Raw genomic sequence first — 21026 nt, 5'->3', positions numbered from 1 at the left:
GATTAATTACCGGGAATTAAAAACCGGGAATCACCGGGAACGGCCGGGAAATACCGGGAATTAATCACCGGGAACGGCCGGGAAATACCGGGAATTAAAAACCGGGAATCGCCGGGGATTAATTACCGGGAATTAAAAACCGGGAATAATTACCGGGAACGGCCGGGAAATACCGGGAATTAATCACCGGGAACGGCCCGGGATTAATTACCGGGAATTAAAAAACGGGAATCACCGGGAACGGCGGGGAAATACCGGGAATTAATCACCGGGAACGGCCGGGGATTAATTACCGGGAATTAATTACCGAGAATTACCGGGAATCACCGGGAACGGCCGGGAAATATCGGCAATTAATTACCGGGAAATACCGGGAATTACCGGGAGTGGCCGGTAATTAATTACCGGGAATTTCCGGGAACGGCCGGGAAATACCGGCAATTAATTACCGGGAAATACCGGGAACAACCGGGAGCGGCCGGTAATTAATTACCGGGAATTACCGGGAACGGCCGGGAATTAATTACCGGGAATTTCTGGGAACGGCCGGGAAATACTGGGAATTACCGGGAGCAGCCAGGAGTAATCGGGAATAGCCGGGAATGACCGAGAACACTCGGGGATTACCGGGAACAGAAGGGAATTAATTACCGGAACGGTCGGGAATTACCGGGAACGGCTGGGAGTGATCGGAAAAGGCCGGGAATCACCGAAAGTGACCGGGAATTCCCGGGAACGATCGGGAATTCCCGGGAACGGCCGCGAATTAATTACCGGGAACGGCCGGGAAATACCGGGAATTACCGGGAACGGCCGGGAGTGACCGGGAACTGCCAGGAATTGCCGGGCACGGGCGGGAATTGCCGGGAATCGCCAGGAGTCACCGGGAGCCGCGGCCCCGGGCCCGGGAGCGGGACTGAGGCTTGTGCCACCCCCGGGGTGACAGCAGCTCCCTCACTGAGCTCCTGAGCAGAAGCTCCAGCAGCTCCTGGGTGCACAGGCTCAAGGTGGGAAGGGCAGCAACAGAGAGTAACTGAAGTTTAATTCAGTCAGCTGGCGTCTAGGAGGTGACAAAGGCTGATTTCCACACACATCCTCCCAGGGATCAAGCAAATATTGATGAGGCCCTCTCCACAGGCAGGGAAAGGCAGCAGGGGACAAGATGGGGTATTTTGAAAAGCTGCTCAGACAACAGGTTCAGGACTCCAAATACATTCTTGAACTTTTATTCTCTCAATAGGTAAGCAGTGGATTAAAAAACTCAGTAGCAAAACCAGACCAAAAGTAAGTCTCACATCTTCAGAAACAAACATGTGCATTTGCATGTCAGATTTGGGAGATGAACGGTAATTCCCATCCTGGCAGTGGATATGCAAACGGCCAAGGAGGAATTTGGCAGTGGGAGCAAACTGCTGCACGTGTCACCATGGCAAACGTGCAACAAACACGTTCAGGTGCTGGCAACGCTGAGCAAACACTGGGAGAACAAATGCAGGGGTACCAAAGATTCTGACAGTGTAAGCAGAAGAGAAAAATGGGACAGCTTAATGGAAGCTGTTTGGCACTTCCCAGCAGGGGCTGCTTCAGCCACGTGCAGTATTAATCTTTCTGTACCTGGATTACATTTTGTAGGCTCTTTTTTCTTCATGTACTTGCTGCTTTTGCTTCTACTGAAGCTTAAAAATTCCACTGGTGAATTCTGGAGTGTTAGGGACACCTCATAAATTAGGCAAAACAGAAGCTGCTCTTTGCTAAGATTTGAAGCCAAAGTGCCAGCAAGGAGCAACTGCCAATTATAGAGACCCAACTGCAACTGGCTTTAGCCAAAGAAAAGAAACTACAATTTCAAATACAATTCTGTGCTGTCACAGGCCCCCACTTCCCCAAAACCATGCTATAATCAGTACTGTGGATTGGATCCCTTAGTATTAAAACCAAAAAGTTCCATAAAACAGAAATCAAGAATTTCTTGAGAGAGAAAACTACATTTTCAGAGGCGATTCCCTGTATGTGCAGCATCTGCTCTTGTCAAGGTATGCATCTTTTCTGGGTTCAAGATGTGCAAATTCTATAAACTATACATTTCCTCCAGTCAAATTCCCTTACTAGTGCTGAAACAAATTCACAGTATAAACTGTCAATTCTTTTCATGCTGTGAGTGAATATGTTTTTATATATATATATATATAAAAGGTAAAGTGCAATTTGTTCTGTTCTGCAGAGCCACAATGGCCCTGTACTGCAGTGTGTGGTCACAGCAGGTTTTGGGAAGGGAAGAAGCCCCCCCATTAACAATGTCATCATTTCATGGCAGATGGTTCAGCTTTTCAACGGGCTGTGTGGAATTGGCTATGCAGTCAAGCCTGAACAAAGGGTTCTTCCTTCAGCCCATGCAGGGTCCGACCCTTGTGGGTTTCCCTTCCTGGAGAGTCCCAGCAGAGCTGTGGTGTCACTGGACGAGGACAGGGGAGCTCTGCAGGGGGAGCCCCCGGGCTCAGCGCGGCCCCGGCCCGAGCTCAGCGCGGCCCCGCCCCGCTCTGCTGCAGCAGCTCCTGCTCATCGTCCTCCGAGCCCGAGGGGCCCTGGCGAACCTCCTCGTACCACTTGTTGGTCAGGGTCTTCATCTGGATGCGCCCGTCGTGCAGGTCCTGCGGGCAAAGGGAGCATTGGGAGCTGCTGCAGGACCCCAGTGCCAGGGCACAGCAGGGCACAGTGCACACATTCCTCAGGAAATCCTTGCTCCTGCTCTCTGAGCACACACAGCCATCCTGCTTCCCACCAGAAAACACTCACCAGGTGCTCAGTCAGTAATTATTGCTGCAGATGAGCTTTGATGATGGGTGCTTTTACCTGTGTTCTCTAGACAGTCCTGCTCTGTGTGTTACAACAATCCCAGTGCTGTCTGCAGGGCCTGGCTTTGCCTCTCCTCATGTTCCCAGGGACACTGGGAAGCTTGTGGCCTGCCCTGGTGATTCACATGCTTATTTTTCCAGCCTTTGGTTGCAATCTGGATGGCAGCCCGTGCTTTTGGCTACCAACTACTAATCAGATGCTTATTTGGTTTCTTGATTCCTTTCTGGTTTTGCAATAAATTACTTTAGTTTTTGTAGGAAAGTGCTGAAAGGGTACTTTTGAAAAGTACAAAACAAGAGGAAAAGCAGTACTTTTGAGCAGGCTTGGAAGATGGAATGTACCCTTACACAAAATTATGAACTGCACAGCCAAAATGCTTCCATGAGAAATTTGAAAAACAGTGAATTCTGTGGCTAACAAGCCTCAGATTTCTGAAGCACAGGAGTGAAAAAGGCACAGTATTTACACCTTGGGGCCACTCAGTGTTAAGTTACTGTCAGGTGTTGTTTTGCATTTACAGCTCAGAGCCTTGGTCTCTGGGAAGTCTGGAAAGTGGAAGGTGCAATGCTGGTGCCCATTTCCAAGGCAGAAACTGCACTCTGCAGCAACATCCCAGCTCCAGGAGTCACAGCAAGAGGCAGGAACTGTGTGTGACAGCACTTTGAAGCTCTGCCCGAGTGGCAGCAGCTTTTTCTAGCAGCAGCAGCAGCAGCCAGTGATTCCTGATGCCCTTCATGGGTCTCTGCACCATTAAAGGCGAGTTCAGCAAATCCTGACACCAAGTTTAACTGGGGTAGCTCTGAGATGCTCATTTAACCCAACTCACAGAGCAGCTGTTCACTGCAGCTGCTCTCTTTGCATGAGCAATACACTGATGTCCCACTGTCCCCACACAAGTGGCTGCCCTGTGTGCTACTGAAGACAACAACCAACTCCAGCAGTTTCCCTTCTTGAGGAAATAAGGAAGACTTACCTCTTGTGTGAGCCTTCTGGTGAAGAACGGGTTCAAGTACTCGACGTCGAGGCGCATGAAGCCTTTGAGGTTCTGCCGCTTCACGTACTGGGCCTCGTACTCCTCCTCCGTCAGCTCCGACAAATGCTCCGACTCTATCGTGTTGCCCTAGAAAAATCACAAATTGCAACAGCCCAGGAGAAGTGGCAGCCATCCCACCTCCCTGAGCAGCCCCTGCTCTCTGCTCTCCCTTAGGACAAGCAGCTGCCATGCTGAACAAAATGGAAATGATCCCCATGCCAGCCTTGCAGGGCTTAGGGCTGCAGGAGGCTGTTCAGCCATCGAAGCCCAGAGACACTCAGCTTCCCTTTCCATGCTGAAAGGGAAAAGGCCTCAAATGTTCCATGTTTTGTGTTGTCACTATTGCTGAGAACAGGCTTCTACTGTGCAGGTTTTCTCTTGTGAGCTGGACAATGCTGCCACCCAGCAAGCAGCACTGCTGTCACTGTCCCACTGAAAATCAGCCCTGTCCCTGCACTCTTCCTGCACTTCCTTGTGTGGGCAGTGCAAGGTAATTCTACAGACTGCAATCAACCTCATACAAACAGAAATGTTCTTAAGATCCTCCAGAACAATACCCTGCATATACTCTTCAATGGTTTAGAGAAAAACAGGCAAGAAATGTCCTGTGATAGTTTTTTCAGTCTTTTGCACAAGAGGTTCCAGAGTGGAATCTGATCTCTTGCTTTGTCAGAAATTGCATTAAAATAAACTCCAGTCAGAGAGGCCTATTGTTATCACCTTCTCATGGACTTTGAATTTTTCAAAATAATTTCCAGCTGCCTTCTATGATTAATTTCCATCTCATATTGTACAAATTACTTTCTCTCTGTATGTGACTCAATCCTCTATCATCTGCTTTATCTTTTTCCAAGGGTTAATTTATATAGATCAACTTGTAATTGGATTGAATTAAAAGACTATTTCTCCTCCCCTTGTCCAAACACATTTTGTATAAACACTAACCAAACTCTGTCTTTGGGATACTTTGCTTGGCTTTGCCCTACTACCATGGCTTTTCCTACTGCCTTCATCTTACTTTTTAGTAACAGATCATCTACTAGTCACGAAAAATGTTTAAACTGAAAACACCCCCACCAAACCCCAGTGATCCTCTGAATGAAAACCCCAAACCCACCATCTTCTCTGTCTTGCTGAGGTTGACATCCTTCTTGTTCCTCTTGCGTGGTTTGGAGTCCTCGATGTCCACCAGCCTGATGAGGGGCATGGTGCCCCCCCCCAGCAGCAGGATGGTGAAGAGCACGATGATGATGGTGGTGGTGCCGATCAGCTGCCGCTTCTCCATGGGCTCCAGGCCCAGGTGCAGGCTGAGGGCGTAGGGGATGGCACCCCGTAACCCTGGGGGACAGGCAGGCAGCATGAGCACAGAGAGCTCAGCAGCAACTCTCACCTTTGTACAGTATGGCATGGCCACTAGCCAGCACTTGGCTGCCACCCCTGAGCAGCTCTGAGCATTTCACACACTGCTGCTCAAACTGAACCTCTTGGGCCTCCACACAGAAAAGCTCTGGTGGGGCTCTCACAGCAAAGTCCTCCAGCACAAAGGGGAAGGAGAACATTCCTCTGCACTTCAGAATAGTGCAAATGCTGAGCTTTGCTCAACCAATAAAAAACCAGCTCCTCCTAGAGTGGGCCACACAATGAAACAGATAAAACATTTTTTCTGGTTCTCAGTATTTTGAGCTTTGACTTACCACTGAACCACATGATAAACATCATTTTGGGAGTGATTTTATGATCACGGAAAAAGTTGAGTAGGTAGGAAAGTGGAAAAATATTCACTGCTCTACCAAACAGAACCAGCACCTGAAAAACAGAAATAAAAGCAAAAGACCATTTGATGTGTTACACCCACCAGCTGCAGCTGGTTTTACAGGGAAAGGTGAATATGCTCCTCTGCTCTCAGGCAGGTGTGCTCCATGAACAGTGAAACCCCTCAGCACAGGGCACTGTGCAATGTTACTCCTGAAGCACTTTGTCTGCTTGACTGAAACTAAATCAGACCTGTCACTGATGGAGACCAGGCTGCTTTACTCATAATAAATAAATGGAACCCAGGAAGCATTCCAGGGACTAAGAATTACTTGGGGTAGAAGTGCTCCTCAGTTCAGCTCCTTTAATCATTCCCTTGGTGCAGCAGCCAAGAGGCAGTAAGGTATTTCCATTGTCTCCCTGGGGCCCAGTTGCTCAGAAAGGCCAGGAGCCAAACAAATAGCACATCAGGCTGTTTCTCAACACTTCCCTGGGTATGGCTATAAAACATTCCCCACACTGAAGCAACACTCTGAGAGTGGAAAAGAAAAGAAAGGGGACTATTGATTTAATGGCAAACAATTAACACACACAGTGAAAACTTTAACTCAGAAAAAGGCAAGGTTTTCCCAGAACATTGTTTTTAAGCTCTACTACAAACAGACCTTGATAAGGTAAATATCCTAGAATTAGTCAGCAGGATCCTTGAAGGGCTGTGCTGTTTTCCTTTATGAATCACCCCAAAATTACACAATTTGCATTACACCTGAGAGGGCAATGCTGCACAGGAGGAAGTGTCACACCTTAGGCATATATTAGATAGGGAAGCTGTGTGCAATGCAGGCAGAGCAGCTCCCTGGGCTGATATCCCTGTCTGGGGAAGCTGCAGATAACAATTCTTCCCTGAACCATGGGATGGGGCAGTGTGCTGTACACAACTGGAAATAAATCCACATTGCCCTCACTGCACTCTGCAAAAGGGAACACACTTTTCATGCTGATATTAAACCATTACAATGGCAACAGATGGAGGCAAGCCCAATGTGAAAGGAAATTCAGTCACTGCATTAAGGCACACTAAAATGGGTTTAAAGACAAAGAATTAGGAAAGGAGTCTGAGAACTTTTATAAAGACCTATAAATTGTAACAATTATTCTAAAATCTTTTAACTGTAGGGTGTTTCCCCCTTCCCCAATACCAAAAATGCATGTAAAAAGGTATGGAAGAAAGTAAATACCTACTATGCACCAGATGACAAAGGACATTTCAAACTTGTGAGGAAAACTAAAAATTGACAGGCCAAGAAATGCAAAAACACACGTTTCTGAAAAAGAGAAATCACATCTTAAATAAACAATTCCAGAAAAACCTTTCCTACCCCAGTTATTAATTACTACATAAAGTACATAGAATGGGATTTCCTGACAAAACCCTGGAGAGCTGCTAGTGCTCACTAAGGAGTGGCTGAGTTCACTTTGCAGCAAAGCCACTCCCTGATCACACTGCATCCTCCTGCAAACACAGAATTCTTCATGGCAGCCCCCAGAAATCAGGGACATGTTTGTAATGCAGGAACACATTTGTAATGTTATTTCTTCAAAGGTTTGGTTTGGAAAAGGAACTGGAAAGGCTCTAGGACTCTGAGCTGCTTGTATCACTACTTCCAAAAGCCTCCACATTTGAAGTTACTCTTTTTGCAGGTAGCTTTTTATATTAAAAAAAAATAGTGAAAAAATACCACTCAAACCCCATCTCCTAGAACTAAAAGCAAACCAGAGGAATACACAGGTCAGAGATCTCTATTTGGACACCAGTCTTATGGCAAATCCTAGCAGGAGCCTGCAGGATGGGAGAGAGATTTACTGCCTGTTTTATCCAATGTGGCAGGAAAGGTGACATCTGAGTGCCTTCCAGCCTCCACTCTCAGGAATTCTTCTCTTAAAGACACACACTGACACACAAATTCACACCAACAGAATCACTGTCCCTGCAAATGAAATTTCCAACTATTAACACTGGATTTAACAGCAGGTAGCACCTACCACACATGAAAGCAACAGTTCTGAGTGTCTGCTGCATCAGGATCTGTGTCACTGGGGACAGGTTGTGGTGTGTGTAGTGAGACATCACTATGCCAGAGAACAGGATTGCCATGATACCTGTGGGCAAGAACAACAGAAGACTCTGCAAGGATTTTCTGCTGAGACCTCCACAGTAATCTTGTCACAAGGCAAAACCTTGTGTTTCTACAGCAATAGAAGTACTTTAACATATCAAACAGTGTGGTCAGAACTCATTTTGCCACTCACCTGAGAGTGAGATCCCTTCTGCAAGTCCATAGGGAAGGTAAGCAAAGATAATCATCATCCCAAATTCTAGGGAAGGTGTCTTCCTTAAATCAATGTGCTTTAGTACGTACATACAGAAACGTTATGGAAAAAGTAAATCAAAAAATAAACCAAAGGAATATTCTGATGTGTGCATACCATCACAAAACAAAGTTTATGTTAATGCATTTTACTCAATAGCCAAGAAGATCTACATATTGGCCTTCAACTCAAGTGTGGAAAGGTTGGTCATTCCTTATGTGAGGAATGCTTCCTGTAGAAGCTACTGCTGGTGGAAGTCTGTCAGAAGAGAGACAAAACAGATCTTGTGCTAATGTGCCTCTACAATACTGCTAACAACAGGTACATCAAATACTTTTGAGGCACAAGTAAGTGTAAAGGGAAAATAAACTGCTTTTCTCTTTGACTCAGTATAATTTAGATATGAGTCAGAGAAGAGCTGATTATCTGCCTCCCTCTTTTGTTGTGATGTATGGAATAATATCAAAGTTTGTTGAATTAGGCTGATGAACCAAAAGGGGAAATATGTCTGTATTGAATCAAACATTCTATTCCTGTTGTTTACAAACCAAGTGTTTGCAGTGTGTCCCAGCTGAAGGAGTAACTGCCCTGAGCTCACACAGGGAACTCAGAGCTAGCATCAAACAACCCCAAAAGTAACAAAGGTACAGCAAACAGCCTTCCTGATCTCAGCAGAGCAGCTCCTGGCTTGTTTAACAACCAATTCATGGAAGTGGAAGAGGCAAAAGAGAGCCCAGGATAAATCCAAACAGAACAGTTCCTGCATTCAGCTGCCTGCACATGATCCACAGGGACAAATGGGCTGGGCTGACTCAAAGGCCCTCAGGAAAAGCAGCTTTTTTTCCTTTTTAATTAACTGGTTTATGTATGTAAAAAAGAAGCCATATGCTTGTTAAAATGGATTGGTATTGAAATGGAATTAATATATTTTGAATTTACAAAACAATTACCATATCTTATAACACTCCAGTGCACATAAGCTATTATACAACATTTCTGACCTTAATTATGTTCATAAAAATTTGATGCCACTTTTAATACACATCCATGCACACTAGCATAAAACCAAAATAATGTCTACTAAGAAATACCCTCTAAGAAATGCTGGAGAAGATGAAAGAAAAATACTACTAGAATGTTGCAGTTCACCAATACATATACATCACCAAAATTAAAAAAGGATATTAATGCAGAAATAAGACCAGTAAGTGTGCCAAGTGCTGCAGAGCCAAAGAACATCTTGAGAAAGTATCCCAGTGCCTGTAGGAAGGTTTGCCATCCACTTACATCTGACATATTTTCCCTTGTCAAACCTTCTGCTGTGCTAGATACAATTAAAAGAGAAATAAAAAGAAATGGTTACATTCTAAGCCTGGATCCAAAAATATCAAACATCTTTTGAGCATAACAACAAAAAAGACTCCCATTTCTTTGTTGCTACCACTCTTAAAAGGCTTTTACTGTGATATATGTAACAAGGAGAATGTCAAAAGATGTTAAATCAAGCCTTAGTGTAATCCCCAAAGGGAAACCTAATTCTGCTAAAAACCCAGCCCTGCTCCTCTGAAGAACCCCAGAATGGCATAAATAGGCTATGGTGATGCCCAGGATCTCAAAACAATGTTCCAACCTTGAAAAGGAAAAGAAAACACATTTTACAATGTTAAAAACTCATGTGATTCCTCTGAGAGGAACAAATGAACAGGAAGAACTCTCATCAAATATTTAGGTGTGGATGAGAGACAAGAAGGTCACTGATGGAAAACAAAGCAGCTCTTAACAGGAAAGGGGAGAAGCCTCTTTGAATTCAGGAATGTATTTCATGAAAATTCTTTGCAAAGAACACATAGATTATAGCTAGTGTTTCTCTTGCTGCTTTTAGCCTTCAGCATCTTCCCTGAAGGTACCACAACTGTAATAAAAGCAATTAATTCATTAGAAAATTACTCTGACTTGGTACAGCTGCTTCTCCTACACATTCCCAGTGACATCTATTGGCTTCAGCAATAACACAAAGATCTATCTATCCATGTTTCACTCTTTCAGCCCCAAAGAATTATCATAGGTGAAAGGTAAGGATATTGGATGCTCCTCTTTCCCATGGCAGCCCCAGCACAAACACAACCCCAAGCATGGATGCTGCTGCATTCCTCCCCAGCCACAATGGCACAGAGACAGAGCAGCTCTGGGAAGGTGAGTATTGCTGTGCCTGACAGGTGACATGTGGGGCTCCTGCTGTCAGGACCCTCAGATGGAAAGAGAGCTGAAAATGGATGGAATTAGAAAACAATCCATGATCTAGGTCAATGAGATAAGGCACTGAGGTAGGGGGAATGAGGAAATCATTCCTGTTTTCTGTAAACATTCATGTTATGGATTGCTTTTTACACAGAAGCACCACACAAGATCCAGCTTTAACCTGAAATGCACCTTTTGTTCCAAATGAAGATGGAAGAATTACTGTATATCTGAGAAACAGGAAATGATGAAGTCACTGTCTCCATAAACATGTGAGCTCCAATGCACTTACTTGGTCAGGACAATTGAGACTGCATCGTTGAGAATACTTTCTCCAAAAACCAACATGTTCAGCACAGGATCCACATTAAGGGCATTGAAAATGGCAATAGTAGCCACAGGGTCAACTGCAGATATCAATGAGCCAAATGCAAAACTGGGAGAACACAAAAGAGGAAACTAGATGAAAAAATACCTACCTAGTAACTTATATGAACAACAGTAACAAAGCCCACTTGTGCTACAGTTTCCACACAGTGATAAGTTGTACTCTCTTTCCCTTCAAAGCAACTTGCCAAGTTCTTGAAAAAATCTACATTATTGATACTGAAAAACTTACTCTGGCTTTTAAGAGAAGATTTGGACAAGGAAGTTATACCCTTATCACACAAATTAATAATACCAACTAATCTAAGTTTACAAATTTAAGTTTGGTTAAAATACCCAGTATCTGTCTAAAGAAATAACTGAGCATGGAACAGAATAACTAGAATGCAACAGAATGGAATATAATACAACACTATTTGGAAATAAGGGTGTAATAAATAGGGTATAGAAGTGTTCCATCTATTTCTTAGTTATTCAATGTTGAATCTCAGCAATCTAAACACTAACCAAAAGAGGTGGCCAACTGCAGAGCATTTCCCACCTGCAGCTATGCTGAGGAAAGCTTCATTTCATACACTACACCATTTCCCCAAGAGCTTACCTGTCTGTCATGTTGAGTTTATAAATTACATCAGCCTGAAAGAACAGACAGAACATAATCACAATCAACTGTGTGTTCTGCTGCTCTTAAAAAACAAACTGTTCATCAAATCCCAAGTTTATGGGATTATGAGGAAGTAAAATTCACAGTAGTGATGTTACCAGTTTAACACTGCCCTCCAACAGTAATCTACTGCTACAATTCTGGTCACCCAAGATCAGGGAATTACAGCAGAGTCAGGTGAGCAGAGTAGCCAAGACATTCAAAGGAAGAGAAATCTGAGTATCTGGCAAAGAGGAAAATACAGAATGCTTGGCCTACCAGAATGAAGTCTGAGAGAAAAGATAAATATCTGTGTCTATATGTAATCAACAGGAAACACCAAATCACAGCAGCAAAAAATAAAATGAAAAAACTCCTATTGTAGAGTATAAGATGGCTCTAGAGAACACAGGTGCACAGGTTTTGGAACAGCCTTCCAACAGCAAGATTGTGGAAGTTAAGAAAATTAAAACTCAAGTCTTAATTGCTTTTCCCACAGCACATGCTGTGTCACAGAGTGGCTCAGGTTGGAAGGGACACCTGAGGTCACCTACTCCACCCCTCCTGCCCCACAGGGCCCCTGGAACCTCACCCATGGATAATGTCCATGGACCATGGAGAGCTCCTGAGCACTTCCAGGGAAGGGAACTCCAGCCACTTCCATGGCAGGGGTTGTACAGCACTGCCTTTGTGAGAGCAGAGAGCTGGACTTTGTGACCAGGAATTCACTTTCACTCTATTTGTCTGCCCTTGAAACAGGGACTTGCAAATAAGGAGCCAGATAAACTGAAGTGCTTCAAAGCAGTAAGTCTTACCCGGCCCAGGAAATAGATTCCTCCACCTACAATGAATGCTGATATTGCAGTGCCAAACACTGAGAACAGAATGATGGAACCAATGTTCTGAAAAAAATTACCCTGGAACACAGTAATAAAATAAGTAAATTAGTAAAAATGGCCTGAAGGAAAACTCATGTTTGGGTTTGCATTTAATTAGATTCTAATTCACAACTGGGTTTCTGATTATAAATGCTCAGTTTGTGTCCAGGGACCCGAGGACACATATCCACACCATCTGCCCAGAGAGACTGCAGCTCTCTTGAGGACAACAGCAATTCCTCTGATTCCCAGGAGTGATTCCCAGTCTGGCACCACAACAAGAACCCAATCCTCAGGCAAACAGCTGGATATCCACCAGCACTGACATATTCCCCACCTGGCAGAAGTGTAAGTTAGTCCCTCTGCTGGAGACAGGGCATGTGAAAAAGGCTTGGACACTTCCCAGTTCTAATCCATTACTTGTGATTTTGCACTAAAAGGTCTCCAGTGCTGGTACCAGTCCCTGGTGTCACCAGGGCCACTGTCCCCTCCCTGTCCTGCAGCACAGCTGGAGCAGAAGGGCAGCCCAAGGCAGCACCAAACCCCTCAGGCAGGAGGAGAGCTGTGAGAAATGCTCATGGAAACACAGCCCCAGCAAGGGTCAGAACTACACACATTTCCCTCTTCTTCAGCTGTGGGTGACCACACCTTTCCCACTCCTCATCTTACACCTTCCCACCCCTCCTCCTCCAGAGCAGCCCTTGTGCAGCCCTGCTGAGCTGAGAAACCTCTCCAGCCCAGGCAAACCCGTGTGTGCTGTGCCTGCCAGCACTCAGTTATCAGCAGCAGGCTGCACTCACTGCACTCCAGGCTCAAGTGGTTCAAATCTTGCACTCTCAATTCCCTAATGATTAATATAATGGAATTTAATGCAATTATCCTAAGCTTCATTAAGATAACTAAAAGCAGAATCTGTTCCAAACAAAACCTCAATATCCAAAATGAGTGTCTGGCAGGGACTGACCTTGTGCAGTGAATATCCTGATTCAAATATAATAGGTGGAAGCAAAAGCAGAAAAAACATATTTGGACGAAACATTTCTTCTTCCTGCAAAAAAAAATTAATTATAATTTCAGGGATATTATCCTTATTGAAATAACATCAAATCCTCCAAAAGAAAAGCTATTTAAAAAATAGTGATGGAAAATGAAAAATCTTTCCCCCTTCTTATCACAAAGTAGAAGACTGAAGAGCAGTGAACTATTCCAGAGCTGCTACTTCCATTGTTCTTTTTCAACCCAGTGATAGAAATCTAGGAGTTACTTATTTTAAATTACTGTCTCCAAATAAACTGCATAGAAAATAGGTTATTTATGGTAAAGGAAAAATCCTCCTGTTTCTACAAAAACTATTCCCACTTTATGTGAGAGTCTGGAGATCTGTAAGGACTGCCAAGGAACAGTGACCCCTTGGCCACTGCTGGAACAGAACAGGTTAACTGGGACCAAGCAGTTTCACTGGAAAACTCATCACCTGACAAGAAAATCACATCACCAGCCTAGGGCCCTGCAGGTGACCAGGCTCAGGTGACACACCACCTGAGGGGCCTGAGGCTGGGCTCTTCTCAGCAAATGGAATTTCTGCCTGAATTGAATGGTGCTACTCTGATGGCTCCTTTTGCCATCACAGTGATAAAACTGGAACCCACCATGAGGTAAGATGCTATTTTTGTGTCCCCAGTCTTTGTCACTTATCTCATCTCCTGGCTAACACTGCTCATGCTGTACCCCAGCCTGGCACCCTGGTCTCTCTGCAGGCAGAGTAACACAGAAGGCAAATGATTCCCAGGCTGAGGGGCCAGTGTCTTTACCCTCCTGGTCCCCCAGCACTGAACACAGGTTTGTCACCTCCCAAGCCCAGATTAACTTGTTTAAACCCAGGGTAAACAGCTGATGGACTGTTTTGTTCCAACATCAGCTTTCAAACCAGAGGTGCTCATCTCTTTAAAATCTCAATCCTGCCTGTACCAGTGATAATCATCTTAGAGGATTTGGGGGGCTTAGCAAACAAAACTCATCCTTTGGGCTGAAATGCTCCAGCCCATGACTGTGCACAAACAATGCTGTGAACCATGGCTGACACTGCTGCTGCTGCCAGCACAGCCACTGCACCAGAACAAAACCCTCAGCTCTGAGTCACTGCACTGGGGACAGCCCCTGAAACCAGAGCTGGACAAGGAAGGGAGAACAATGGAAAGGAAGGACTGTGTTTGTGCTGTGTGGAAGCAGAGGAAAATAAAACATGAGGACTCTGCTAGCCAAGAACCACCAGCAAGCACAAGGCCTCAGTGGTGAACTGGAATGAACACTTAGTAAGGTGGGATCACTAGAAATTACACAGCAAAGTTTTCAGGGCAGAGATATGATCCAAGATTTGCTTTGTACAGGAATATAGCCTGCAGTCAAATATTTCATTTTTTATCTTGTCAGATAAACAGAAGATATTTAGCAAATTTAGAACCATGTAATAAAGACCATAATTAACTAGAAAATTTCACATCTAAAATTACAACAGCCTGTGTTAAAACCCAAGCTTTATTACAGTGAAAGTAACTCAAATAAGCAATAATAATGTGGTATCTGTGGCCTTTCACCTTGGCTGACAACATGAGCAACCACAGCTCCCCAGTGCCTCCCAAGCTGAGACCAACACTTCCCAGAAAACCTCCATGTAATTCATCAGCTGTAATCAGTATTTCCCATGTTTAGAGAACAAGTGCTCAAATCAGAGCATGAAGTTTTTTCTCCTCTTACATACACGATCTTACTCAGATTATTTTATTTAATCCATAAGAAACTAATTTAAAATGCTGATGTCACTTAACTGATTTTCAATTTTAAGTCAAATTTGGTGCTGTGAAACAAAATCACAGTTTAAATGTTGCAAGATTTTAAATTAAAGCAGGAACAGTGAAGAGTTCATTGCTTTGATAATGTGGATAAACAGCAGGAAGCAAAATCCTTGCTTCACTGTAGACTTGGAGAAAGTTCTGCCAGGATTTGCCCTCTAAAACATCAAGTATTACAAAGCCTTTTTCATAAATTTAGGGATTTTTCTACAATTAAAAATTAATTGTTACAACTATACCTTCCAGTTGGCCAGCTTTTGAGCCTCTATGATTTTTATAAAAGCTCCCATAAGGATACCTAGGAGAAAAGAAGAAAACATTCTGAAATAGCCACAAAACATGTCACTGTTTATCAGCTCTCCAAGTTTTAGAAGTGAAAACAAGGCAAAACATAGTGCAGCAAGTCTTTCATTCCCAAACCACTAAAGCACTGAGTGGTTTTGGGTTTAATACCCAAACACCCAGTTTCCAATATGTTACATAACTGCAGAGCTTCCCTGCACTACAGATTGTCTCTTGGGACATCCCAACTCCAAACAGACCCACTGAGAGTGTGATGCTCACTGGTTCAGAAAGATAACAGGCTTAACTACTCAAAACCACTTATCCAAGCTGCACTCAAATGAGATTTCACCTTTCTTGCAGAAGAATCAGCAAGTTATGAGTTAGGCATCTGTGCTCTGTGTCACTTCAATGCTATCTGCAGTTAAAGCAGCTTAAAGGAAATCAGTCTTCTCCACACAAGTGAATTTTGTTTGAATGAAATCACAGCACTTTCTGGCAATGAGGAAGGCAACAAACTCTGATCAGGGTGGAGACCTTGTCAGAACTGTTTTCCAAATGAGTTACACACTGTTTAAGTCATGTAGAAATAATGTGAATATACAAGAATTTTATCAAGGTTGCTGCACACTCTGTGGTTAAAGGTTATCATACTCTTTCCTCCCATATATCTTCAAACATAAACACATAAAACTGTAACAAGATTTCTTCTGGAAGTCATGAAGCTAACTCATGAACTGGTGTTAATTGTTTTCAAGTAGTTATAGGGAATTTCAGATCAGTGTTTCTGCAGAGTTGTTTCATTATTTACAGAATGGAGACTTCACAGTTAAACATTGAGACACAGAAGTCAAATACTCCAAATGAAAGGTACAGAGTGTCTGCACAGCTTCCAGAATGCTTTCCTGTAACTCATGTTAAGTGTGCTTTCCTGTAACTCATGAGACCTCCTCTCATGCTGCAGCTAACAAAAGAGTCTCACAAACAGAATCACATGGATTACTGCTGATGGATGTGTCACACACACAAAGCCAGGGGGCCTAAGCCTTCTTTTATACAGAAATCTGGGAAGGCATCAGTCCCAGAGGGGAGAAATAATTGTTCCATGAAATGGTTTCTATGGAAAGGAAGAGGAAAACATAAATGAAGGAACATCAAAGGTCTGCTGTTCCTTGAAGGACAGAATGCAGACACGGCCACTCACATGCCACATACATTTACAAACTATTCTTCCTTTATTACTAAATGAATGAATGTAGGTTTTGATCAGCTGCTTCTGTTAAATCAGGCAAGTCAGTTTTGTCAATGGGCTAATTAGAAGGGTAAGTCTGTAACAATAAATCTATACCTCATTTTTTTGGAAAATTTTATAGGCATTTTCTTATTGCAACCAACCTTCATTTTCCTGAGACTGTGTTAAAACTCAGTAACAAATCAAAGAGAAAAACATTTCTGGGAATTATTTTTACCAACAAAATTCCAGCAACTTGTAAGGATGAGGATCAAAATCTAGACTCAGAGAATGCACTTCCACCCTGTCCACAGGAGAGACACACCCCCTAGAAACCATAAACCAGTAGTTTCCAAGCAGCTTAGACAATGGGAGGAAAAACACTTGAGAAAATTGTACCTCTCTTCTCTGCTGTCACTTTTATTAGCCCTCAATAACTTCCTGAGAGCGTTTGCTTAATTTACAAATCAAAATAGGACACACCTCGTTTCTGGCACTGCTGGCACAATTGGATACTTGAACCTCAGGTGTGCTCTCAGCTGTGCAGAGCACTGCAGAGCAGAGGGTGAGCAGCACTGAGCTGGCAGCCCCAGTGCTTGTGCAGGTGCAGAGTCCTGCCAGCAGGGCTGAGAGCACCTCCAACATGACCGAGCCTATAAAACAACTACACAAGGCTGAAATGACACAGGCCATCTGTTACCTGGGCATAACACCCTGCTGACTCACAGGAATGGCACTGCTGCTATCATGTCACCTCACTGGGGGGACAGACTGCTGTGGTCACCCCAAAACCCAGCAGAGCATGTTCCTGCACAGCCTCAGAACAGAACACAAGAGAGGCAGCACTGCTCCTTCTGCCCCACCCTGAGCAGCAGAGACAGCCCTGGCAAGGAGCCCTCCTGTTTCTTGAACAAGATTTTGCTGGGACTCACAGGAACACAGCACACACCAATACTAAATCCAACAGCTAAAACCCTTCTCTTGCAGCTGAGATGCCAATACAAGAAACAGAAAGAGGAGGATGTCTGTGCCTCTGCTGCCCTGCACAGCTCAGCAGGAGCAGGGACACAAGCTGGCCCAAGAGCATAAAAATAAATTAAATTATCCTGACATGAAATTATAGGCTCAGGAACAGTCCAAATTTAATCCAAATTAAGTAAGGACTAGATATGCATGAAGGGAGACACTCTTGTAGCTCTAGCCATAGGAAGAGCTCTTGCCATGGTGCTGCTGGGATAGTTAAGGATCTGGCAGTCCAGGAGAGTTTTCAGGATAGTTGCAGTTCCCAGCCACATTAAAATCCAACAACACCAGATAAACACATGTACCTCAAAGGGAAGGCTGGAGCCTCATGACCAGGGAGTGCTGCACATCTTGTCCTACCCTGAGGATGCAAACTAGAGGAAGAAGCCAAAGAACTCAGGTACTGACATCCCTACTGTCATTATCCTGGGCCAGTCTCTGCATGTATGCTCATTCCTTTATTTCTTCAATCAATTTAACTCTATTAATTAGTTGTTTTCTTCACTGCATCCAGTTTGCTGCATCTTTCTAGTGATGCCTAACACACAACAGACCATTATCTCCAGTGCACACTACTGACAGTCCCTAGACTAAGACAAATCCAACACAAAAATGTCATGGTTACTCACCTAAGGAAACAACAGCCACGCTCTCTGGTAAAAAATGAAGCCGGTATTCTATCAGTAAATGCACCAATATGATGCAAATAGCTGTGAAGGGAAAAAATGGATATTCAGGAGTGTTGGAAAAGAACAAAATATACTTTTAATTAGTATTTTTCAAATACACAAGCAAACTCCTCCTAATGATGTAGTAGACTTCACTTTGGCAATAAACCAAGAAGCACCAGGGTAAGCAGTAGCTCCCACCACCATAAATGTTCTCAACCCCTGTGCCTGTGCAAAATCCACCTCACAGAGAGAGCCAGAGAAATAAACCATTATGATTTTGAGAGGTCTGTGTCCTCAGACACAGTTAACAGAGATTACCAGACTGTCAGTTCATCATTCACCTATAACAAGAAGACTAAAAAAGATCGTCATGCCACTAGACTGCTCCTCTTGCTGTGCCTGGACTCCAGTCTGAACTGGAAGGATGGGCTTGGGAGGGGTAGGAGCCACCAGCTTGGTAGTAGCAGCCAGCAGAGTGTGGAAGGTGGCATTGATGACTTCATGGGTGGCATTTGCAGACCTGTCAGGATAATACAATATCGTATGTGATTATAATAATATAATATGAGTTTATACTGGATGGGAGCAGGATGGTAAAGCCCACCACATCAACCAACCACCAGATCATACTGAACTCGTACTGGTGACCAGCTCATCATGGCTGTGTTTTAAAAGCAGTCTCTGCTTAGACAAACACTAGAAGTTCCTGTTCATGGAGCTGAATGCTGGGGAGCTGCTTCACACACCACAGACCCTGGGCATGCAGTGACAGCCAGACATGCAGGGACAGCCTGGCATGCAGGGACAGCCAGACATGCAGGGACAGCCTGGCATGCAGGGACAGCCTGGCATGCAGGGACAGCCAGACATGCAGTGACAGCCAGACATGCAGTGACAGCCTGGCATGCAGTGACAGCCAGACATGCAGGGACAGCCTGGCATGCAGGGACAGCCAGACATGCAGGGACAGCCTGGCATGCAGGGACAGCCTGGCATGCAGAGACAGCCAGACATGCAGGGACAGCCAGACATGCAGGGACAGCCTGGCATGCAGGGACAGCCTGGCATGCAGAGACAGCCTGGCATGCAGGGACAGCCTGGCATGCAGAGACAGCCTGGCATGCAGGGACAGCCTGGCATGCAGAGACAGCCTGGCATGCAGGGACAGCCTGGCATGCAGGGACAGCCAGACATGCAGGGACAGCCTGGCATGCAGGGACGGCCTGGCATGCAGGGACAGCCTGGAATGCAGAGACAGCCAGACATGCAGGGACAGCCAGACATGCAGGGACAGCCTGGCATGCAGGGACAGCCAGACATGCAGGGACAGCCTGGCATGCAGGGACAGCCTGGCATGCAGGGACAGCCAGACATGCAGGGACAGCCGAGGGCACGCCCAGGCCATCCGGGTTCGTACAGCCACAACCCCGCGATCAGACCCCGTGCCACCGGGATAGCGGCCCGGCCCTGCCGCCTCCAGCCCCGGAGCCCTCGGCATCGCTCACCGCACCGCCGCGGCGCGGCCCGGCACAGCCCGGCCCAGCAATGCACAGCACAGCCGTGCCCGCAGCCCCGGCCGCCCCCGCCGCCCCGCACTCACTCCGCCATCTTGCCGGGCTCTCGCTCCCACAGCGCCCCGCGCGCCGCCGCTTCCGGCGCTGGGCGGCCACGTCCGGGCGCGCGCCGCCGCCGCGTCACGTGACAGCGGGCCGGGGGCGCGCGGGCCGGGCACGGCGCGTTCCCGCGCTGCGCTCCGGGGCGGCGGCGCCTGGGGCGCCCCCTATCGGCGGGGCAGCGGCTACGGCGCCGCCATCGTGTCCTGTCCCCAAAGCCACCATTGCTTCCTGCCCCTCAGAGCCACCATCGTGTCCTGTCCCCAAAGCCACCATTGCTTCCTGCCCCTCAGAGCCGCCATCACGTCCTGTCCCCAAAGCCACCGTTGCTTCCTGTCCCTCAGAGCTGCCATCGTGTCCTGCCCCTCAGAGCCGCCATCGTGTCCTGTCCCCAAAGCCACCATTGCTCCCTGTCCCTCAGAGCCGCCATCGTGTCCTGCCCCTCAGCGCCGCCATGGCTCCATATCCCCAGAGCCGCCATCGCTCCCTGTGCCCAGAGCCACCGCTGAGGTCCTGCTGGCCCAGGCTGGTTTCTGAGGCTGCTCTGCACACCTGGCTGTAACCCCTGCGACATGTGCTGCAGTGTCACACAGGCCTGCTCCACCGTGCCGAGGGCAGGAGCTGTCCCTATGGATCCTGGCTGTCCCCATGGATCCTGACTGTCCCCATGGATCCTGGCTGTCCCTATGGATCCTGGCTGTCCCCATGGATCCTGACTGTCCCCATGGATCCTGGCTGTCCCTATGGATCCTGGCTGTCCCCATGGATCCTGGTTGTCCCCATGGATCCTGACTGTCCCTATGGATCCTGGCTGTCCCCATGGATCCTGACTGTCCCCATGGATCCTGGCAGTCCCCATGGATCCTGACTGTCCCTATGGATCCTGGCTGTCCCCATGGATCCTGACTGTCCCTATGGGTCCTGGCTATTCGCGTGGATTCTGACTGTTCCTGTGGATCCTGACTGTCCCCGTGGATCCTGGCTGTTCCCATCAGTGATGTGCTGAGGGCAGGAGCTGGATCCTGGCTGTTCCCATCATGTGCACCTGCAGCTCCCGAGCCCTTCCTGCTGGCTGGGCTGCCCTGTGTGAGGGCACAGCCTTGCAGCAGCAGCAAAGCATCCAACAAGTCCCACTGAACTGAATCAGAAGGCCACTGCCTCAAAAACAGTGTAAAAATGCACTTGAATTAAAATTAAAATCAG

The 21026-nt window shown here is 46.0% G+C and overlaps 1 protein-coding gene and 1 long non-coding RNA gene across 3 annotated transcripts in view; both read right to left on the bottom strand.

The window, feature by feature from the left end:
• The window catches only part of LOC130261511 (uncharacterized), a 284970-nt gene that overhangs the window by 82245 nt on the left and 181699 nt on the right, over positions 1-21026 (bottom strand). The gene's annotated exons all lie outside the window — the stretch shown is intronic.
• SLC9A8 (solute carrier family 9 member A8) lies at positions 1211-19871 on the bottom strand. The gene is made up of 16 exons (XM_056507815.1): positions 19811-19871; positions 18552-18730; positions 18169-18249; positions 15243-15301; positions 13119-13202; positions 12092-12193; positions 11235-11269; positions 10539-10682; positions 9194-9332; positions 7949-8054; positions 7682-7798; positions 6881-6963; positions 5581-5692; positions 5004-5224; positions 3827-3973; positions 1211-2648 (listed from the first exon to the last, which is right to left on the bottom strand). Exons 1-16 carry the CDS (start codon positions 19816-19818, stop codon positions 2517-2519), a joined length of 1749 nt encoding a protein of 582 aa, XP_056363790.1. The 5' UTR covers positions 19819-19871; the 3' UTR covers positions 1211-2516.

This window comes from Oenanthe melanoleuca, chromosome 20 (genome assembly GCF_029582105.1).
Source record: "Oenanthe melanoleuca isolate GR-GAL-2019-014 chromosome 20, OMel1.0, whole genome shotgun sequence".
Lineage (NCBI taxonomy): Eukaryota > Metazoa > Chordata > Aves > Passeriformes > Muscicapidae > Oenanthe > Oenanthe melanoleuca.
This window is presented reverse-complemented; position numbering and strand designations above follow the sequence as displayed.